At 29.8% G+C, this 25,236-nt stretch overlaps 2 protein-coding genes across 5 annotated transcripts in view; both read right to left on the reverse strand.

The window, feature by feature from the left end:
- The window catches only part of LOC118071215 (membralin), a 97,430-nt gene that overhangs the window by 62,616 nt on the left and 9,578 nt on the right, over nucleotides 1-25,236 (reverse strand). For all 4 annotated transcript variants that reach the window (XM_035090259.1, XM_035090258.1, XM_035090256.1 and 1 more), the window contains exons 9-10: nucleotides 20,026-20,109; nucleotides 8,662-8,794 (exon numbers count right to left, since the gene is read on the reverse strand). In XM_035090259.1, coding sequence (XP_034946150.1) covers nucleotides 8,662-8,794; nucleotides 20,026-20,109 — 217 coding nt within the window. The remainder of the gene's footprint in view (nucleotides 1-8,661; nucleotides 8,795-20,025; nucleotides 20,110-25,236) is intronic.
- On the reverse strand, nucleotides 22,533-25,056 carry LOC118071216 (cytochrome P450 9e2-like). The gene is made up of 2 exons (XM_035090260.1): nucleotides 24,930-25,056; nucleotides 22,533-24,854 (listed from the first exon to the last, which is right to left on the reverse strand). The coding sequence occupies exon 2, from the start codon at nucleotides 24,831-24,833 to the stop codon at nucleotides 23,304-23,306; it is 1,530 nt and encodes a 509-aa protein (XP_034946151.1). The 5' UTR covers nucleotides 24,834-24,854; nucleotides 24,930-25,056; the 3' UTR covers nucleotides 22,533-23,303.

Raw genomic sequence — 25,236 nt, forward strand, 5'->3', positions numbered from 1 at the left:
TGAAATTCATGAATATTTATGGTCTAGGGGATATTTTAATTATTTGACCCCAAACTATACGGAAGATATGCTTATATACATATTTACAATTTTCTGAACGAACTAAAATTGATCATATATTTCTTACATACTACGAATCCAAGTATGTTAGTTCTGTAGGCACTTTTCACATGTTAAATTCATAGATAATATAAATTAATTTTATTAACTTCCCAGTGGGAAGTTATAGTAATGGGTCCGATTTTGCGAATCGCTAATTTTGACATATCTCCACGTTTTAAGGTCCCCAGAGTTGAATACGATAGTTTTTACGTGGACGTCTGTGTGTGTGTATGTACGTATGTACGTATGTCCGTATGTTCGTATGTTCGTACGTGCGTTCGGAATTATTTTTCGCCTCGATTATCTCGAGAACAAAAAATGATATCGACGTGGAACCAACTGCATTCGACGCGTAATTACGTAACTTAGAACTGATTAGATTTTCAGCAAAATCGGTCCAGCCGATCAAATGTTTGGAATAATTGTACAGAAATATGATGACAGTATTTCATAGAAAAAAAAATTTTTAAAAAACGAAATCAGCAATAATAAAATTTAAAACTTATGTTGGGATGGAGAAAATAGCGTTGAGGATAATAAAATAGTCAATGATTATTGTTAATAATAAGAAATTGTGTTCATAACGATTGAACATTGTTAATAACAAATGATTATCGATCATAATAATATTTGAATAAAAAATTTTTTAATTGTTATAAACAATAAAAACAGAGATCTATGCAATATATTTGAATTCTTTTAACGCGTAATTTTTTCTTTTGCTAAAAAAAAGTTACCAACCGTACGACATGAATGGAAACTCTTTCTTTTTGTTTATAACAATTAAATCTGTACAAAACAATATCAGCAATGAAAGAATTTTAAACTCGTGTCAGGATTGAGAAAACAGCATTAAAGACGCTATTATAGTCAATAATAATTGTCAATAATATGGAATTGTGTTCATAACAATTGAACATTGTTACTAACAAGTGATTATTGATCATAGTAATATTTAAATAATAAGTTTCAAATTGTTATAAACAATAAAAATAGGGACCCTTTCTATATATATGAGTACTTTTAACGCATAATTTTTTCGTGTACTAAAAAAATGTTACCAACCGTATGCCATAAATGAAAACATACTTTTTTCGTGTATAACAATGAAATTCGTTGTAAATAATGAAAAAAGGATCTATGAGGTACATTCGAATTCTTCTAACGCACAATTTTTTCTTTTACTGAAATAAAGTAACTAACCATATCAAATGAATATAAACAGACTCATTTCGTTTATAACAATTCCATTTGTTATAAAAAATGGAAACGGGTTCTATTCAAATTGTTTTTTTATTTTTTCCACTGGGAAGTTGGTCGTGTGGACCTTTCGGGTCGCACCCAGACCACTGCAGAGCACTGATATTTTTAATTTCAATTGGACTATCTATCAGCATTACTATTACAAGCATTAACATTATATATATTGTAAAATATGACATACATAGATGGGGATATATATTTATTTTATTACATTATTAAAAAAAACTAAAAACTTTTATATGATTATTTAGATATAAAAGAAAATATTTTCAAATTTAAAAAAATATTTTTAACAATGAAAAAATATTTATGTTATCGTATAAAGTTGTAATAATTTATGTTGAGGTGAAAATAAATCAATGTATAAAATATTTTAAATGTTGTTACTCAAAATACTAATAATTATAAAATCATACTTTTTTTGAAAGAAACAAAAAGACATTAAAAAATTTTGTCTTCAACAAAAAACTATTTTTTTGCAGTAACTAAACAAAATTTATATTTTAAAAATTAAAAGAATAAATTAAATTGATGAAATAATAAATAAAATATCAGTAGATCGAGTAGAACGAAAAAAATGTTATTAATGAAATAGCAAATTGGTTAGTGTAATAATAATATGACAACAAGGAAGTGAACTGGAACAACAGACCAAGAGGATCCATATCAGCAGAATGACAACTCACCACATCCGGCAATTTGTAAACCGCATGCTACGACCGCATTCATGTAGAGCAATAACAATGATTATTTATCATTCTACGCATCCGCGAGTTCTGGTGATAATGAAATTTCACGAGCAGCGCAGGATTTTGTATGCAGCAATTGGAGATCATCACTAGCTTTCTGTCTCTATTGACTAAATGACGTTGCCTCTTGTATAGCATGGACGATGTTTGCTTTGTAATTTTGCCTGGAGCCCAGTTCAAGGGGTGAATAGTGACGACAGTAGAGACGCGGCATAGAGAAAATCTCAAGTCTCCACCCTACTTTCAATCTAATTTCCTTTTTCAATTCACATCCTCCGACATCTAAACCTCTTTCCTGCAGCGCTAAAATAATACCCCTTACCGCGATCTTGTATGTTATTCATATAATTGCTCAACAGCCCCAATTATGGATCTTATTCAATTATCAGTTATTCGCAAACAAGTCATGCTGATTGTATCACAGGACCGACAACCCCAATGAGATACTATTCATTCATTCCCATGCTATTTCAAAGATTTTAAATTATACAAAACCGAATTTACTTGAGTTATGGGGTTCTCAAAAGCGTTGATTGCCCTCAAAGATTGATCACGAATTAATTACAAAGGAACCTCTTATTAATAACCACCCTATTAAATGACGATTAACCATTAATGAAATAATAAATCCAACCATTTTTTTTGGTTGAAAATTGAAATCAAAATTTAATTAATTGTACAAATAATATAAATCTTTCAGTCATTAAGACAAAAAAGAATAAGTTATAAAAATCATTTAATAAATGAGTATGAATTAATTTAATCATTTAAAGATACTTTCTATATTAATATAGGAACAAATAATAATAAGGGAATAACAAATAATTAATCTACCTTGAATTTCCTTCATAGAAAGCAATGATGGACTAATCATAACTACACTGAACCAACCTAAACTCACTGTGTTGTAACAACAACATCACATTTACATTGAATAACAATCAGGTACATATCATCTATGAATAATTACTAAAAATTATTACACTAAGAAAATTTTTTATTTTTGAATACGCGATATTTTTATTTTCAGTTTTTTTTATACAATACAACTCATATAAATATCTTCGATAATAAATTTAATATATACACATATTATAAGCACTATGCTAACAAAAAATTCAGTATAAAATATGAAAACTTTATCAATTATTTCAAAAAATACCCAACTAAAGTTTCAAACTAAAAGCGTTTCAATTACGAGTCGAAAACAACAATTATGAGAATAGGAATCACTTGATTCAGTTATGTAAGTTTTTTTTGTTAATAATCATTTATTAACGTACATTTATCGATAACCATACAGATTTTTGACCGTAAATTGGTAAAAAACAAAATCTGCAGCAACTTGGTGAACCTTCAGATAAACGATGCGTTCTAGGTGATTGTGTTTAGTCATAAGTGAATTCTGTCAAACATGTGCGTGTTCCACCCGATAACTGGCCACTAGATAGAGGCACTCGCGTCGATCCGATAACAATTCACTTGTAGAGTTGGTAATGCGAGACGGTCTACGCCCCTAAATCCATCATATGTGCCAGCAAAGCTATCTCTCTTACTCTTTCCATTGAACCCTATCGTGGGTTAGTAGCATTTATCCCTTTACCAAGCCCTCAACGCTTCGTTACTTTACAAATAACTTACTTCCTCAGCTAAACCTGCAGTGGTATGAGGATAAAAATGACCAAAGTTTCTATTTTACAAAGTTCCTTCGCGATAGTCTATCAGAAAACTGAGATATCACTGTTCCGAGACATCGACCAACCCCAAAAGCAAACAAAGTGTCATTGACTAGTGTTTGCCAAAAGGCCTAAGATGACTTTATATACGTATTGTAACTATCGTCTCAACGATTATACACTACTATCCCGTGTCATTTTATGCCTCGTTGCTTTGACTTCATTAATGTTCAGTTCAAATAATAGGAAGGTTAAAGAATTTTCCACTCAAATAATTTAAATGAATAAAGGAATGATTCAAGAGAATTTAACCTTTTGTTCTTAAAGAAAACTGATTCATAAAGGTAAAAAAGCGGAATAGTTGAAGTTAATAAAGTATTAACATTGTATCTTGTACTTTATTGTTGGATTGAAGATTCTTTGGTAATTTCAACTTCAAATGATTCATAAATTTATTTATTGAACACTCCGAAATCGAGGAATAAAATTATTGTTTATTTCTTGAAAATATAGAAAAATAATTAAAAAATTTTTATCAGTAACTATGAAAATATATCTCAGCTTGCAAGTGTGTTACATTATTCAGATATACTAGGATGTTGTCCGTAGAAAGTGTCCGCTGACGAATGGATAATAATTTTAATGCTTTGAAAAATCAAGTCAGTTACTCAATTTTCAATATCTTACGATTATTGACTAATTTCATATGTTCATATAAATTCATGATAGAAAATTATTTAGTAGAGAATTACTACTGCAAAAATAGATCTGGGTGTGACTTAGCTTACGCACACTAAAAATTTTCCGTTCAGGATCGTTACATTTTTAAAAGATGCATTTTTAAGGAATAAGTTAAATTTGATAAAAATTTCAGTCATTTCCCTCAAAATATACAAGACGCCAACAAGTTTACAAATTAACGTATATACATACGAAAGTATCCTCTCAAAAACTATGTAATTTGTGGCTCTAGAAGACTCAAAACGGAAAGATACGTTTAAATTCCCTATTTAAACAGTTATAACTATCATTTTAATGTAACTTTCAAATAAAAATATTGAATTGAACACATTTATAAAATTACATTTGTATACATACTAATACTTTCAAACATTTCATATTCATATTAACCAAAAACAAATGTAGGAAATCATAATAATGAATGATAATCAAATAGCAAAAGTAATTATTTGTTTCTTGATTATTGTGAAAGCTTGAATGCAGAAACAGTAAAATGCACTCGAATAACTACAAAGTTAAATGAACATTTGATCAATTTCAAACGAATTAACAACAGTTCCGTCGATGGAAGATTGAGCATCATTAAAAAGGTATAGATGCGAAATCAATGAATTCTTTGTAATTTACACCGATACTTCATTTTAATTACAAACTGTTAAGGAAAAATTTAAATAATAACTCTCTTTTAACAAGAATTCTCAATAATAAAAGGGATATATAATATATTAACAATATCTACGTTCTCAGAATTGAGCATGAAATTGTTTAATATTTCTTTTGGCTAAAAAATATTTTTACATCACGTCAAAGTGCAAAATATATCAAATGGTCTCATCTTTCTCCACATTAAGAAAAAAAGACACTATCACTAAATATTTGTTTTTTAAGTAAACATCGTTCATTAATTTCGGAAATAACAATAGAAAAATTTATTTAATAATATTTGATATGTAAATCATTACTTATAATTGAAAAAGAAATCGGAGACAATAATTGATTATTATAACAGTAAGTTTTCGCGACTATAGTTACTACGAATATGCTTTATATATTACGAATATACTTACGTTACGAATATATATATTACGAATATACTGTATATATAAAGTATATTTGAGTATATAAAAAGTTAATCAAATCAGTATTTGAAGTTATTCCGAATAATTTTTTTTTCTTCTATATGACTATAATTTACATAATAATTTTTACTTTGCTTATATTCTATATAAAGTTTCTTTATAACTTAGGTTTATTGTAAATGATTGGTTCGTAACTCTGGTGCTCAATATTTTTTATTCTATATTGCTACAAATCTTTTATCTGGATTAATTCTCATGACCTTCGAATAATTCTTATAAAAAATAATTATTATAAATGAAAAAAAAATTTCTGAATGTTGAAATATAGTCGTAGTTGTTATGTCACAAAAATACCTTTTCTTCAAAATAACTTATATGTTATTTTGATAGTTTTTCAATTCTCATAGATTCTTAATACAAAAAATTGATTTCGATGCAATTGGTTGGCATCTGAATTGCATCTTTTGTGGTCACTACTTTAACAGAATAAATATAATATTGTTTAAAATAAGTACTTCACATACAGGAGGATAAAAACTTCAATTTATTGTTTTGTTAGCTTAGTTGTCAAAATTGACTATTAATATTTTTGATTTAGTTTAATGTAAAAAAATTTTTAAAAAATACATATAAGCCTATTATGAAGTAAAGTATTTATACATTGGTCGAATGTTTAGCTAACAAGTATAATTCATGGGACAATACTTGATTTAAGTAACCGCTCAAGCCATTCGCTTTTCATTGAAACAACTACCATCAGTACTTCAGTTAATTCCTCTAATTGTAAGCTTTTACTCAGTTTCATATGTTCTAGACGATAATGAGTAATAATTATCAATTAGTTCAATTGTTAAGGAATAAACTGGAAATTCAAGTTTAATCATTTATATTGTATGCTAACTAGTATTTAAAAATACTATTTTGATAAAACAATCTTAATATTAAAATATTTAAACTTTTTAATTCGAAAATTCACTTATTCTCCTTAGTATTTTAAAAAAAGTGTAAATAAAATACTGTATATTTGAAAGCATAACTTCGAATATGTTTTAAATTACTGTATTGAAAAATCAAAGATTTTAAAAATCTAAAGTTTTTACACAAAAAAAGATTTTTTATTGTTTGTAGCCAACACTATTAGATGTAGACTAGCCAATGTTTAGCGTGTGACTAGCATAAATACATTTGTGCAAGTTACGTACTTGATATAATTATAATAAAAAATATACAATGCAAAAAATATGATATAGTAAAAAATAAAAAAGAATGCTTACAAATACATGTACACATGATATTAGTACATGACAAGAATACATATTAACCTCAAACGAATGAATAAAATTGATTAATAATTGTTTCAATTTTTAAGAAAAGTCTTAATTTTGATTTTTCTTCAGTTTACTCCAGATATTTAAAAAAAAATTTTTGTCACAATAAACTATTCTTGATATATTTCACCTATCAATTTTGATTCTCTGAAACTTTGCTTCTTCATTATTTTACTTTTGACTAAATACATGTACCGATTGAATTTTAGTTGAAGACTGACTTTAGACTAAAAAGAATTGAAGATATTCTCTCCTCAATACTTTTTTGCCGTTTATCCATTCCTTAATACGTTTTAAGTTAAAAAAATTTACTAATTGTTTTTTAATTTCAAACAAGATTACTATTAGATCATGAAAAATGTTAATAATCATAGACCAATTTTATGATTAATAATAAATGAATATCTTTTGTTTATTGATTAACAAGTTTAATGTTATGATTTAAATTTTTCCATGAATGATTGATAAAATAAACTTAAAAAACAAACATCTTTATTAAATATATATTAAATAATGGTATTCTATAATCAGACGAAGTAATAAAGAAAAAATGGTTTTATTAATTATCCAGTTTAAACACAATTAATAACGAGATGACTAACTTTTCTCTTTATAATATTTGATAATGCTTAAAATCAGAACATACGAGAATAAAAAAATACGTACGAGTATAATAATTACTTTTAATATTATTAAATAAATAATTAACTATAAATTTATTTCAATCGTGACAATTTACCCTAGTTAAAAAATAAAATTTTCTTTCGACTTTAAAAAAAGGACAAAAGCAGATCAAAACTAAAAATTGTCTTGACCAAATTTGGAGCTACATTCGTAACAACTGATCCAAAATTAAGTCTTGTTTCCCAAGTCCAAACCAGGTCTAAAAAGCTGATTTCGACTTAAATATACATATGTCTTTCTTTCTACAAAAATGTATTAGTATATGTTTGAGTAAATATCTCAACCAAATAACATTTGATTTAAATTTAAAACACAAATAGAAAAAATTTAATGGTAAATTATTTTATTTATGTTGTATTTCAATCGTTCAGAAAAACTATCAAATTAACTGGAGATTCTAAGAAAAGTACTAATTTCTTCACCTTCTTCCAATGGAATTTGAGCCTGCAACCGCTCAATTTGAGAAAGCAGTGCCTTAACCCGCCTAGCTACTCGGTTATCTTAAATTTTAATTTAAAATACATGTATTCCCCATAAGCTTTTATTTGCTATTGACATTAGGCCTAAAGCAGATCTTGTATTCCTCTTAAGAATTAAAACCTGTTTTCGATTTAATAGCTTTGAAAGAATAATGTTTATTTTATTAAAGTACACCAAAACCAAGTTTAAATCGTCTAAATTAAATCACTTATAGTGACTTATAGTAATAAGATCTGGCTTCAACTTAAAAATTAAAATAATAATAATTTTATTGTGAAGAGCTATGTCCGAACCAAGGGCAAATTTTTCTAAATCAGGTCTTATTTTTTAACTCGGGAATTTTTATCGAATATTCAAATTACTTGCGTACAAACATACCTCTTATCTTATTTAGATACCTAACTATAGTAAATATGCAATATTTAAAAAATCCACATTATTTAATAATTAAAATTTTCGTTAATAACATCATAGAAAAACATTATGTACACTAAATACAAATAGTAAAAAACTATTTATAGTATTTAAGCTAAATATTTATCCATCTTATTGTACTCACCTCAGCCAATGTTTTTTAGTTATTGAAGTATGACAACAAATAACATCATATTGATCAGCAATCCATACAATGAGTATAATATAAAACGCAGTCGTGGTATCATTGAAAAACTCAGACATTATAGTTTCCATTCCTAAAACATAAAAATAAAGGCATGAATTAAAATTAGCATAAAGATTAGAAAGTTTATGTAGATATAATTGTAGATTGACACAACTTCAGTTAAAACTTGTTTTATGTACTCGAAAGAAATTAAACTGAAGTGTTTGATCGAATCTGTACTAAACTCAAAAGTTTTTTCAATATGAAAAAAAGAAGAAAAAGGAAAAGATGAAGAAGGTAGAGAGACAAGAGAAAGAGAAATAAAGATGGCGATAAAGATTCGCTTTACTCTTCTTCAAGTCTCCTTCGGGAACATTGAGAGGACGTTGGGATGAGATAGAAGTGACTAATGGTTCAACGCTGTTAAGTTCATTTGATGGAAATTTCTCCTACTATGCAGCTAGATCGGAGTTGTACGTTGAATTGCTCGAGAATCCCAACATCCTTCGCAACCTCAACACTAATCGGAAATTTATACAGCTAGCTTCGTCTTTCTACTATATATGTACCCAACTCGATTTCATCTTTTCATACCAATTTCTTAATAGCAAACGTAGTATTAAAAAAATATTTATCAATTCGTTGTATTTTGAAAAATTTTATTCAAAATAATCGAATAATTAATGTGATTTTATGTAGTAAGATCATTCACTGTTGGATTCTCTGAACAAAAATGAATCTTATTTAGTTAATATTTTGTTTATTTTATTTCATAGCTTTTTAAATATTAAACTTATGGTTAAACTCAACACTTAGTTATAAACATATTTTTCAAGAAAAGAACCAAGGCCCAACCCTGTTTTATGACTTCAGACACTTGGTTCATACAAAGGACTCTTTCTTTATTAAGTTTTTGGTACTCTATCTTCAGAGTATTGCATGTGTTTTATTTATTATAACCATCTGTAATGTTTAAACAAATAGAGAAGAGGCTTAGATCTCTTTGCCTAAATAATACTTGAGTTTAAGGTCTTTAGTCAGTTCTGTACGACTATCTGTAATATAATGTAAGGACGTTTTCTCTAAATGCAATCCGTGAAAAGAATAAAGAACTAAGTTATATATTTTTTTAAATAGAAATTCAACTTGTACTTGATTTCACAAATACCCATCCTAACTTCCAATATTCACGTTATCATGATTTATTTTTGTAAAAATAACACTGATTAAAATAATCATTAATTTTTATTCATTTGTTAATAATGAAATAAGCGACTGAATTAATATTTAAGCAATCAAAATAAAATGGACTAATTTTTGAACTTGTAAAACATTCAAAGCTATTTTTGTTTTTTTTATAACTCACATTTTTCATTCAAATTGATGTCATCCTAAAAAAATGACTGACAGAAAAAGTAATGAATAAAATTTCAGGCAACTATCAGCTGATCAATGATATCCTTGTGAAAGTGACACGACAAATTGTCCACCAGTTCTGAACGATCAATCATTAAAATAATTTATTCTCCAACTCTTGATATAAAGAGACAAATGTCATTGATACTATATTAGAACGAAGACTTTTTTCTCTGTTAATGCACTTTTATAATTAATATTATGGAGTTTATTCTTTAAGGCATCATTTCATGTAGAGAAAAAAATGACATCGTAGTTGCTTTGAACAAGCCGTATAATTTTCACAGAGATATCAATGGATAGCGAAATTCTATATAATTAGTTATATTCTGTTTTATTCATAATTATGCTCTTTTAACACTCCCCATACTAACATAAATTTATTCGCATTATGGACTTTATCCATGCTATTTTTTTCTTAATTTTATTTTAAAGTTGTTAATTAAAAATGTATACTTTTAAGAAATTGACATGCTTAAGATACAACCCTTACATTGAATTAATTGTAGCTACCAATACGATAGTATTTTTCGAACAATTCGATAAATTTGATTTAAAATAATAGTTGGATTAAAAATAATGGAATCTTCCAAAACATCGAGCTGAGTATTATCAACGTTTTTCACCTTGTGTGATATGTAACCCAGTCTATTAGCCGAATAACTTTCCCCAAGCAATTAAATCGATGAACTGTACGATAGATTTAACCCCTGTGAATTTAATATCAACATACACCATTATTTTCATTTATTTTGTTGTGATATACTCTGAATTTTCTCATTGAAAAATTATATTAACATGAAATTTTTTCATTATTTACTTACATTACTTTTACAAACTTTTTCAGAATAATCGAAATCATACATATATCTACTCTTTATTTGTACTTCTCGATTTATTCCAAGTTTCAGCAAAAAAAATTTCTATAAATTGAATACTCCAATAACGTTTTTATAAAAAAAAAATTTTTTATGCATATTATAATCGCTCATGTTTAGATCAAAAAATAATTTACTCAATAATTAGCATTTGATTCCACTTCATCTCTTCGAAAAAATGTTAATAACATTTACCACTAATATAATAACTATACAAAAATTATCATAATTCATTTTTTCGTAACAAAAAACAATTTATCACAAAGTCACAAAAGACAATAAAAAATACAATATTGTCAAAAAGTAATGAGTGTTAATGACTACTAGATTGTGTGACATTTAGTCGGAATGAATACCTAGATTAAATTACAAATACTAAGAAACACTATTTTATTCAATAGTCACGAAAGAGTAAATACTTTTATGTACAAAAGATAATTGTAATGAATGATACTGCTAATGTTTTTATTACTGACAAGTGACAATTTATGTGGTGACTTAACCTATGCAATATCTTACTACTAATTTAAATATTTTAAAGAAAAGAGCAAAAGATAAATTTGAAAACATAAAAAAAAATTAAATAATATTTAAGAAAAATAATAATAATAATAATAATAATAATAATAATAATAATAATAATAATAATGTCTGGCCGAGGGGTGCTCCTCTCGCTACGGTAATGGAATAAGTCCGTACAGCCAGTTTTTCCCTCCTCACTGGTGATGGCCTTCTGGGCGTGAGGAACGAAACTATCCATCTCGGTTTCGTTAAACATCACCACCTTTGCAGTGGGCTGACCACCCCTGCAAGGGATCTTAACAGGTTACTAATGATAGACCTGCACCGGCCCCCCACAACCGGCCCTCTTCGGATGAGGGCCACGGAACAGTTGGGAGGGGCCTTACGATACGTTCCAACAGCTATACTGACCACGGACCACCCCTACAGCGCCTCAGGTGGACGGAGGAGCTGAGACGGGATTTGATGCAGTGTTGGGAGAGATGCGAGCCACAGACCTCAGGCTATGCCAGGCGCCTGCATACTCTGTGGTGCGAAAGGCACCCAGAGTTACAACATCTAACGCAGGCGGCGCTCGCATCGCAGGTGCGGTATACTCAGTCTCGACGGCGGATAGAAGAGGAGTCAGACTCTGACTCTTCAGTATCAAACGCTTCAGAGACTGAGGGCGAAGTCTCACTAACACCCGAGACAGCCGCACCGAGGTGGAGCATACTCCCGTTCCACCCTTCTCTCACTGCAGAACCCCCATCTCCTCCCCCTGAGGGCACCAATCACCAGGACTTCACCAGCAGAGAGGGTAATTTTCTCCGGAAAATTACGCTCTCTGCAGAACACCTAGCTAGCGCTAACCAAGATCTCGACCATCGGGTACCAGATAGTGTAGATCTTTTTGCACTCAACAATGCAGTCTATGATGTGGCTCGAGGGTTTACTCAGGTCAGACGAACACCTGTCAATCCTGAGTTAAGCCTGAAAAGACGCATCGAACAGATTGCAATTAAGATCAAGAAGGCTCGACAGGGTGCATCTCGTATTCAGAGTGTGATGGATCACTTAAATACTCACAGGCCTTATACGCCAAGAATTCGGCGTATCGTGGCGAGTATCAGACGTGAACATCACACTGTGAATACGGCCGTGTTACTGATCCTAAAGGAAAGGTACACAGGCAAAATAAGATCGCTAATGGCCGTTAAAAAGTCATTAGCAATGCGGTACAAGCGACGAAGGGACAACAGATTGTTCCAATCTGACCCTTCGCGCTTTCTTAAGCCGCAAGCCCCTGTCACTTATGAGCCCCCGAGTGCAGAAAGAGTTGAAACCTACTGGACCGAAATATATGGTCGCGCTAGTGCGCTAGATGTAGACACTCCAGCCCTTCAACTGTTCAGAGAATTCTGTGACGAACATCTATCACGAATTCCTGAAGAGTTTTAACGAGTCAGCATGGATGAAATCAGGAATGCTCTAAGGGGCACAAAGAACTGGGCTGCCCCTGGGCCAGATGCAATCCCCACCTTCTGGTGGAAGAAATTGACCTCATCCCACCAGCATCTGGCTCGTATCTTCTCAGAATATCTAGGAGGAGATACACCCATTCCTGGATGGCTCGTTGAAGGGCGTACTGTGCTGATCCCCAAAAGTGGTGATCTGTCCAACCCCAAAAACTACAGGCCTATTGCATGTCTAAATACTCTCTACAAATTGTTTACAAAGATTTTGAACGAGAGGATTTTGACTGCAATAGAACCTGTATGGAGACAGATAAACGAACAACGTGGCAGCAAGCGTGGCCTGACAGGTTGCAAGGAGAACTTGCTAGTAGACCGATGCGTCACAATGGACGCATACTACTACAAGCGCAACTCGTCAATGGCCTGGGTGGATTACAGAAAGGCATTTGATACAACATCACACGAGCTTCTCCTCTACTTGCTCGAATGCCTTTCAGTACCCCCACAAATAGTGAGATGCATCGAACATCTGATGCCGCTCTGGAGGACACGTTTCACCGTAACATCTGGTGAAACAAAAGTGTCTACCAGAGCAGTGCCATTTAGGAGAGGCGTATACCCTGAGTCCTCTTCTATTTTGCATCTCACTGCTGCCATTATCTGTCACTCTACGCCGAACGCCTGGATATAAAGCCGGACGAGTCTCCAACCGCGTACACAAAGTCACACATCTATTTTATATGGATGACTTGAAAGTGTACGCGGCAAGTCCTGAGAGACTCCGAACAGCCCTAGAGGTTGTTTCCGAGTATACCAGTGCAATCGGCATGGAGTTTGGGTTGGACAAGTGCGCAGTTGCCCACTTAGTAAAAGGAAGATCGCCGAACTGGAGTGATAATGTCGAGCTTATAGACGGGAGCATCATAAAACATCTGGATGCTGGAGAGTCATACCGATATCTTGGACAGGCACAATCTCCTTTGCAGGACGTGTCTGTCATCAAAGATACTCTCCGCAGTGAGTACAAGTGGCGACTTAAGAGAATATGGGGCTCTGAATTATCAGGCCCTAACAAAGTCAAAGCCACGAATATGCTCGCTGTCCCAGTCTTGCTATACTCATTCGGAGTTCTTAAATGGCTCCGAAAAGAGCTTAAAGATCTGGACATTATCACGAGGAAAGTGATGACACTATATCGAAGTCATCACCCGCGATCTTCTGTCCAACGCCTATACTTTCCCCGTGATCTGGGAGGGCGTGGACTACTAAGTTTGGAGTGTCTACATGACAGGTTAGTGATAGGCCTGGCTTATGACATCTATGAGAGCTCTGATCCTCTTCTCAAGTTCGTGAACAGCTTTGAACTATTGGGAAGGGATGCGTTCCTATATAGAGCAGCATATCAGGCAGCGCAGAACCTCGGCTCAGTTTTCGACCCTAGCAGCCCAGACGGTCTAAGGCTTTTGCAATTGACCAGAGGGCAGCGAAAGGTCGATATAAAAACAACCGAGCAGTTAAAACTGCTCGACGAACATGTGGCAAAGTCCTTACATGGTGTGTTTTATCGTCATCTCGAAACACAGGACTTGTCACACCAGCTGACTTTCCAATACCTTAAGTCAGCTGGCTTGTTCTCTGAGACCGAAGGATTCATTATGGCCTGCCAAGATGGTGTATTTTCCACCCTCGCCTATCGGCGTGATGTTATGCACGAGCAACTCGAGGACACAAGATGCCGAGTTTGCCACGGTGATGTAGATGAGACGCTATTTCATGTTTTATCGGCTTGTCCGATATTAGCGCGCTCAGCCTACATTCACCGGCATAACGCCGCCCTAAGAGTGCTGTATTACCACTTTCGGCACTCTTATGGAATAGACGAGACACCAGTGCTGCCCTATGTGCCCGGTGAAATTGAGTCAGTCGTTGAGAACGGGAGAGCAAAAATTCTTTGGAATTACCCGCTCTCTACGCCCCAACGTATTGAACACAATAAGCCGGATATTACTCTTTTCGACCATACCACCAAGCACGTATATTACATTGAGTTCTCAGCCCCGGCTGAGACAAATATACGTGCAAAAGAAGAGAGTAAACAGGAACGCTACAGAGAGCTCATGGAGGTCATGAGAAATGTCTATCACGAATACACAGCGCACGTGATAGTCCTGGTGATTGGCGCCCTCGGAGGGATGAGGGACCGCTTTCTGACAGAGCTTCGAACAATACCAGTCTGCCGTAGTCAGGCTGAGATTCTCGCGGCTCGTATGCAGAAAGCGGTCATCCTTGGTTCTCTCCGAATCCTGAGACGACTGTAACAAATGACTGAACGGCTGCAGCCCCGGCTCACCCTCAAACCTGAGGGAGTCAGGTGCCTGCAGGATAATTCCGTCTGGTCAGGCCCCAGGTGGGTCGGAGCCCTGGGATCCCTGGCCAGACACCTCTGACGAATCGCAAGATGAAAATAATAATAATAATAATAATAATAAATGAAACAAAAATTCAGGATGTACTAAAGGATAATTAGTTTTTTGATCAGACGTCATCCAAGTTTTTTTTGCTTCTTTTTGCGTTCTTTTTGCGTTTACTCAAATCTAGCGAAATTCTCAATAACTCAACCAAGGTCGCTCAAATCATTCTTTTCTACTAAATCTGTTTAATATTTAAACTAAACCTTTTAATAAAATTCAATATTTGATACTTTTAGAAATTCAGATTTGATTTGTAAATATTTATCTAAATTTGTTTTTAATTCAAAGGTTCTGAACACAAAAAAATAGATAGAAATAATAATTGAAATATTTTAAAAGGTAGTGACAGCTACCAATGGCTATTCAGATGGGCACTTCTAGACACATGAATCACAACCATGGCGTCCAAGATGTTCTCATAACACCCGGATAAGAGGAAAGTTAATACACCCGTTTAAATGCATACTAGTCGAGCATTTCTTCACTAAGTTAAGCTAAGGATCCTACAAACTTTCTACCACACTCGACCACTCTACTTTTATATAAAAGCGAGACTCGATAATCATTTTCGATCAATAAAATCAATCATGTAAATATTTTAACTTACAATATTAATATCTTTTGAATAGTTTATTATAAATCATTAATAAATAAATAATGTATCTATCTTGAAATAATAGATTGTACATTTTTGATATTAATTATTTTAATTATTAAATTAAATATTTCAATTATAAAGATAAATTAAATCATCATTTCCATACTGTAATATTGAAATACAAATCAAAAAAATAAAATGAAAATGCCATAAGATAAAAATCAAAATGAGGATTTTTTTCAAAATTGAAGACAACCGACATGAATAAGATGACAATTAGATGAGATATGAAATAGAGATAAGAACCAAGAGAGTCAGTCGAAAACCAAGATTTGTTGGAGAATGAGATGACGGATGAAGAGTAGGAAGCGACACAGGAACCGGAACCCATTACTTCAGATAACAACTTCCCTAAGACGTCCCGCCCTCTTATATTCTCTGTAACCCGCTCTTCTTCTGCAAATGCCGTATAGAATAGACCAGCCCTACTTGAATACCCGACAATTCGTTCGACCTAGAAACTTACCGCCTTTCTTGTTATGATAGTTACATCCGAAAGCAACTAGTGGCTATATATTTCACTGAAAATTACGCATCTTTGAAAGCATATTTTTTCAATTGTTTTACTATATACTTCCATAATATTTATTTATTATAATGTAAACTACATAACATTTTTATTTATTGTCAACTTATTGTAAACAATATCGTAAAAATATCAAAGTTTGAATTAATAAATAATACACGGAGAGAATTTTTTCACTAAATGTAAGTGCAAAAATGACAAGCCCACGTTTCCAAATTTATAAGTAAAAATATTTCTATTCAACAGTGAATTTTGGGTTGTCGTAAGTAATTTTTGAGTTATCTTAAGTAATTCTTTTACTAAGACAACTTTTAAGTCACAAGTTTACTTACAAAAACTTAAAATTTACTATCGAATAGAAATATTTTTACTCATAAATTTCGAAACGTGGACTTATCATTTTTGCACTTACATTTAGTGAAAAAATTCTCTCCGTATAGAGTAAACTATTACCATTAATTCTGAAAAAATGAAATTAACTACTGACAATCAATTAACAATTAGTATTAAAAATCTGTAAAATATAATCTATTACAGCATACTACAATTTTATTGAGAGTAAATTATATATCATCATAATATATAATAATTACACTAACTGATATTATAAAAAATCGCAATAAAAATAATATTAAAAAAAAATATATACATTAATGTTTTACGGTACAAAAAAGTTATATATTTTAAAATAAAAATAAATTGAAACATTAAGAATAATTATCAATATACTATAAGCTTTAATTTATGAGAATGAGATGAAAACATACAAATTTGGTGCTCACTTATTTAATTAAAATTGTAAGCACTATTTTTACACTTTTAGAAACATTAAAATTCTTTGAGAATGATTGAACGTAAAAAAAAGAACATCACAAATGTTACAATTTTTATTTTGATTTACAAATTTACCCCAAATATGATACAAACATTTACAATTTCGTCTAAATAAATTTAATAAAAAAATTAATTACTAAAATTTCATTGAATAAATAAAAATGATAAAAAATAATTTAAAAACCACCATCGATTTCCGATTAATGCTCGGAAAATAAACTGATAGTTGAAACTTGTTTCCTTCAAACGGATGGGGTGCAGACTTGTATCCCATATTACATCACCACACATAACCCGATTCGATTTCCAGTGAACTTACGAAATTCACTTTAACCAACAAAACAACACTTAGAAGATTGATTTTTCTACAAGATTTCTAAACCTAAAAACATACATTTTAATTCAAAAGAATTTCATCACATTTTAAATAGTTACTTCGATAAATGAAAGTTAACAACAAATAATTTTTTGAAATTACTAACTAATGTGAAAAAAAGTTTTTTTCGTAAAGGAACTCGCTTTCAATAGATTTAAACATCAAATGAATTGATTTCAAAGAATTTGAAGCAAGTAAAAATGGTACTATGGGTATTCATCGCTTTTACTACGTTGCTATCGTATATGTATATTTTAAAACGTCGTATAAAATTGACAATCAATTTAAAAATCCAAATACAAGTAGGAAAATTCAAAGTAAAATCAATTAAAACTGACTACACGAAAAAATAATTTTATGACACGAACTAAACATAGAATTTAAGTGATTGGATATTAAAATACTATTTAAACATTAAAATAAAAAAAGTTCTATAATTAAAATACTTGACATATTTTATTTTTAAAAAAATCATCTATTGTTCGATAAAATATGTTTCAAGAACACTTTTTGAAGAATAAATCGCATTAAAAATTAATACAAATGAATGCATGTTATCTAAAATATATCATTACTTATGCATGGAAATGAAAAAAGATGAATAATAATAATTACGATGATGCACAAAAAAAGGTTGATAGGATTTTGAAGTAGAAATGAAACAGAATAACCCAACTGTTGCGCCTTCATGAGAAATTTATGCAAAATCCCGGGGTTAACCGTCCTGACCAATGAGCTTTGTAAGTGAGCCAAAGTCATGCCGGCGCCGCTGATTTAGTAAAAAGCTCTTTAATATTTCACGATTCGCTGGCTACGTCGAGACGCGTTAAAGAGGGTGAGTTTGCACTCGAGTATTTGCGCCGCTTGAGAAACGAGAACACTAGGGGTGACAAGCATATTCTCTCGCATGTTAGGCAGTAAGTGTGCATACTACATTTCGAATGTTTACTTTTAATTTATTACAAGAAAAACATCATAATTAATTATTGAAATATTTTTTAATTATTCACTTTGAAAAATTACCCATTTTCAATTCAATAAGTCAACTTACTTATATTAAAATTAAACAAACTGCCGTATTAAAATAAGTGACAAAAATGTTTATTCAGTAAGTAACATTACATTTAAACACTTTTATTGCAATTCATAGTATACATATTAATTATACACGGAAATGATTTTCTCACTAAATGTAAGTGCAAAAACGACAAGCCCACGTTTCCAAATTTATAAGTAAAAATATTTCTATTCAACAGTGAATTTTGGGTTGTCGTAAGTAATTTTTGAGTTATCTTAAGTAATTCTTTTACTAAGACAACTTTTAAGTCACAAGTTTACTTACAAAAACTTAAAATTTACTATCGAATAGAAATATTTTTACTCATAAATTTCGAAACGTGGACTTATCATTTTTGCACTTACATTTAATAAGAAAATTATCTCCGTGTAATTCAAACAAAAATATTTATATTCGTACATCTTGAAAATTATTTTCTTTTCTGAGATTTCTTTGATTCTAAAACACTTGAAAACGTTTTAAAATCAAAACAATGTTAATCAAATGGGTAACATCATATTAAAACACTTTTAATGTTTTAAAATAAAATACTAAAATTTACAGTGTTTCATCATTAAAAAAACAAAAGTGAAAGAAAAATAATCTATTCAAATTTAAACATTCTTTAGTTTAACTAAAATTGTTATGGTGAATCACATATTAATTTCCAATAATCAAGATTTGCAGTGTAATTAAAATTATATGTCAACTAATAAAAGAAAATCATAAAGTATATTTTGTTAAAAACAACAATGATTGATCCAGAAATATAGTGTTAAATTGTCTGATAAAAATGCAAGTACTTCTTAATCAATCTCTTTTTATTCGTTTAACTCAAAGTACTTGAAAGTTGGAAAACATTCAACTACTTATTATTACATAATTGCTTTTTAGATTCATCAACTTCTAATCTGCTTTTCTCAAAGTTTTTCAAGCATTAACATCTATGTTGTTATATTGTTGTAAAAAAAGGAAAATGAAAACTTTTCAACAAATAATACTTTTTCTTTTCCATTTTGCTTTTATTCTTGGTCAATAATTTCTTTGTCTTTTACGATAAAAAACTGATGTTTCAAATTATCGATAAGTTACTACTAATTTAACTTGAATGTTGAAAAATTACTTACCAACAAGAGCCAAAATTACTACCAATAACGATGCTGCTGGGAAAGAAGCTGTCACATTGAATTCAAGCATTTGAAACAGATCAACTGTAAAAGAAAAATTTTTAAGATTAATAGAAGAAAACCTTTATTTAAAAATAATAAAAAAGATTAAATTTTTTCTTTTAAGATGAATAAATATAATGTATTCATGAATTCCCAATCAAAACTACCATGATAAAATTCAAAAAATTAAATGAAATAAAGTAACTCTATCAAAGTCTTAAAGAATTTCGTAATAAAATAATTAAAAAGAACTTGGTAATAAAACTTAGTAACGGCGTCGATCGTGATTCAAATTTCTTTAGTCACTTTTTCACCAACTTTGCCGTACATATTTTCTTATACACATTTAATATACACTTCAAGTCTCAAGGGTTCTTATTAGTCCAACATAGCCCAGCTAGTCCCAGTGGTTTCTTTATCTAAAGAAAGTGCTATCACTTTTTTCTACTGCATCTCATCTTGACGATGCTTTAATGAATTTTAAATTCTGACCTAATGTTTACTAACTTCTGAAGTTGATTACAATATTGAGTAATATATCCAATTATAATCTAAATTAAATTTCAAATATTTAATCCAAAATAAGTTATTTGTTATAGAAAAACTATATTAACCATAACTGTAAAAACTTTATACTGTGTATATCATCATTTATTAAAAATATAATATATCAAATACTTCGTTATTTTCCAATTTTAAGTATACTTTACTTATTTTTGATATAATTTAATTACTGACTTAATTTTTTTAATTTCTTAATAATAACTGACAACTTTCAATCTCATCTATTACAAAACCTACTGAATTTTTCATTAAAGTTTCAAATAAAAATTATTCTATTAAAAATTATTATTACATTATTATCGTACAATTATTATATTATTTTTCTTTATGCACAAAAATTTTGTATACATGATTAATAAAAAAAATTATCTAACGATATTTTTAAGTAAAAACAAAAATTACTGGAGAGATTAATGACTTAACAAAGACGAGAAAAGGAAAAAGTATTTATTTACCTTACGCTAAGGGAATATGAAACGACCCTAGAGTCAGTGTTACGTTTTAAAAACCAATTTTTCATAATTCCCTAGGTAGAGGGCAAAAGACGGTATGTATATATATATGAATGTTTTTTCTTGACTTTTTTTTCAAAATAACACATCAGCCAACCAAGCTGGAATGTCACTGGCTAGCCCATGTTTACTAGAGAGAAATAGACGCTAACAAAATTAGTCGAGGCAGCTATTCTATCTCTTCTCTGTTCATTTTTCCGTCGCAATTTTGTCTTGTACAGAAAATTCAACTCAGTAGTTACTTCAGGCCTCTCTTAGATTAGTTCTTATTTTAATTCAAACACATGGTCCACATTAATATACTAAATTGTGTGTCAATTATTCCAAGCTATCTTTTAAGATATTATCATAACAGTCAAGGAATAAAAAATTGAATTATGAACACCAATATATTTTTAAAAATATATTTTTTTATAATATTTTTTTAAAAAATTTTTAGTTTTTGTATTCAAGAAACAGAGCTTATCATCTTGTATTAAAAAAGATTTAATTAATATTTTATCTTCTATTCTAATTCTATCAAGAAGAGATTACTTATTTAGTTCAGATTATTTTACTTAACAAAATCTTTAAAGGATTACATTAAAATTTTATAATAAGCAAAAATATATACATTAACTCTATCATTGATGTCATTTTAGTGTTTCTATTTTCCATTTGACAATCTTTGGTAATCGATTGTACATAATGTATATACATATAATAAGATACATACACTTTGAAGTATATTTTTGCAATCTTCGATTATCTTTGAACGATGACTGCAGATAATTTATTACATAAACGTTGTTTACTTAAAAATACGTATTATGATTTATTTGTATAACATTTACTTTATTCTTCACTTTTAACAAAATAACTTTATTAGTCATTCATTAAATAATCACTATTAATTATATGCTAACTGTAAAAAATAGGATGTAATGATTCAATATGCGTAGAAAAATATAGGTAGATTTGAAAAAAATTTTTTTTATTATTATAGAAATTTGAAAACATGTGGATGATCAAAGGTGAATTATTCTTGTAATTATTCAATAAAGCATATATAATTTGACTTCAAATCAAGCCAATTTCACAAGCAACGAATATAATCGAACTAATAATTATTATATAAATGTAATAAAAACACTTTTCTTTAGATTTTTCTAATCAAACAATTATCGTTATTTCCATTTAAATTATGTATATGGCATTGAATTTTTAAATAAATCAATATCTAACTCTGAGTAGTTTATTTTTTTGTATTATTACAATGAATACTTTTTTTTAATGATATATTTATTAATTATAATATTAAATTTCATTTATTTTAAATAGCATAAACTAAATATTCATTTAGAATAATTTTGCGTTATAGATATAAAAATTACATTATTTATTTGCTATAAACAAATAGAGCTAAAATTCTAAGTTTATTATTTACTATTTGGTATTGTTGAAAAAAAAACAAAAAATATGTCACCATAGAAACTATACAATATGGTAAATTAATAAAAATTATATGTACTAATTTTTCCCTCGATAGTAGTACTTATTGGATATTGTATCTTTTTATAATTCAAAATTTTAATAAAAATATATCAAAAAAAAATTTCTTTTAATTATATCTTATGTGTTAACGACACTCATGGCCTTATTATTTCTGAGTTCATCCCGTTTCAATCTTCAGCTTAACAGCCGTTTCAATCACATAAAACGAATCAAGTTAGACTTGGTGTTCATTGACCTTCCACATTTCTTTACGCAGTACCCAACATAAAGTCCAATAAAAAAAAACTACAATCTTATCTTATCAATATACAGTTAGAAATTTTGTAAAAATTATTTTTTTAAAAATAAGATTGATCGTATCTTTACGTAATATAAATAATATATAATGCAGTTATAAAAAAATATAATAAAAGATAGTTTATCAGTTGAGCTTATCGGTTATTATTACGAAATACAGTTTTTACAATTATTTCAAAAGATAATACTAAGAGCTATTAACTGATGAAAGCTAAAACAGTAAATTTTAGATAGTAACTAATTACAATAATTATGATGAAAAAATACTAGAAATGAATAACATAAAAAAAGAAACGAATTTAACAAAGAAAAATTTGTATAATTAGGTCTTAATCAATCAGAATTAATCCATTAAAAAAGGCAAAATCTTTATCCACTTAAATCTTCTTTTCTCTGTTGTAAATTCAACCAAGTGCCCCCTTTGCACTGAATATTAAAGTTCTTCTTGTCAAACTCAATTTTCTCTTTAGTCTTATCGGTCGGCTTGATGGTGAACTTTTGCAATAAATGAGCAAGGATTATCTTCGTCTCCATGAGAGCAAATCTTTCACCTATACACTTTCTAGGACCAAGACCAAATGGAATAAAAGTGGAAGAATTAATATTTAATTTGTTTTCATCACTAAATCGCTCAGGATCGAATTTTTCTGGATCTGGAAAGTATTTTTCATCATGATGAAGCCCAAAAATTGGAATCCACATTATCATACCGGGCTCAACTGTTAATTCTTCATAACCTTTCATTGGAGGAGGTAATTTAAATTTTTTAATACAAACACGATCAATCAATGTTGCAGGTGGGTAAAGTCTCAATGCTTCATTCATTACCATATCCATATACTTGATTTCCGAAAGAATATCATAGCTTATTTTACCATCATTTTTTAAAATAGCTAAATTTATTTCTATTCTTAATCTTTCTTGAATATCCTGGTGACAAGCCAATAAATGAAAAAGAAAACACATGTAAGTGGATGATGTTTCAAATCCAGCCAAAAAAAAGATAAAAGCTTGGGCAATAATATCATCAATGCTTATGTCAACTCCAGCTTCATTATTTTTAGCTTGCATTAATAAGTGAATCATATCTGGCCTTACAATACCTTTTTCATTTCTCATCTGGACAGTTTCTGTCATCAAGTCACTGAAGAATTTATTTGTCTCCGGTGATAAAAATTTGTAACCTAGTAATCTCATAATACGAGGACATATCCTTCCGAAAATAAATTTTAATGATCTGGCAAGTCCTTTAAAATTAGTAGCATCTTTTCCACGAAGGTAAAACTCATTATTCCGATCCGTTAATGAATTAACGTTTATTCCAAACGCAGCAGTCGCTATTACATCATTAGTATAACGTGTAAATGCATCCTTCATATCCATTGATTTAGTTAATTCTGGATTATCAACTAAATACTTTACAAAGTCTTCAGAACATTTTGATACTAATTGGAACATAAATTTCATTTTACTCGCAGTAAATGATGGACTAAGAGTACTTCTAACTTCTCTCCAACGTTCTCCACGTAAAGAAAATACATTTTTTGACATAATAGGATCTAATCGTTCATCAATGAAACTTTTATGATTTGGATTGTAATCAAAATTCTTTACACAAATGTCTTTGATCAATTCCGGATCTTTAATTAATATTGTTGGTGTATTGAAATCCATTAATCCATAATATTTAAAATCTTCAAACTTATAATAAATTTCATTAACTAAATCTGGTAATGATTGTCGTTGAAAAAGTACTGGCGCAAGACAGCCAAATATTGGAATTGGTGGCACGTAAGGTATTCCTTTATTTTTCCAAAATGTGATTTGTCGGTAAAGTAGAAATATAGCTCCAAAAGCACCAATAATAATTGAAAAAATCACTAATGTTATCAATTCCATTTCGGTAAATTTATAAATTTTCTAAAATATTAAGTTTTGAAAATAATCACTACAAAGTAAAAACTTTGATCTTTTACTATTATAAAAAACACCTACGTATCAATTTATCGTGAGGTTCACTATCGACTGTTAAGTTGATCATTCTCTGAATAGTTAATATACGTATCTAGCTCAAAGATGATATGAAAAACATCGAGTCAAAGACAACTTAATCGAACAAACTTGAGAGCTCGTAACCTATTAAGTGGGGATATTCGTTTAGAAATTATAAATATATAAAATAGAAATTGCAATCGTGATTTCGATTTAACATGTTATTTATTATCAATATACTTATACTTTTACTATTTTCCGATGAACCCATCTAATTTAACTAAAAGGAATTAGAGTATAAGGTCAATTA

The sequence above is a fragment of the Chelonus insularis genome, unplaced genomic scaffold, assembly GCF_013357705.1.
Source record: "Chelonus insularis isolate UGA/USDA-ARS -01 unplaced genomic scaffold, ASM1335770v1 contig_76_pilon, whole genome shotgun sequence".
Classification (NCBI taxonomy): Eukaryota; Metazoa; Arthropoda; class Insecta; order Hymenoptera; family Braconidae; genus Chelonus; species Chelonus insularis.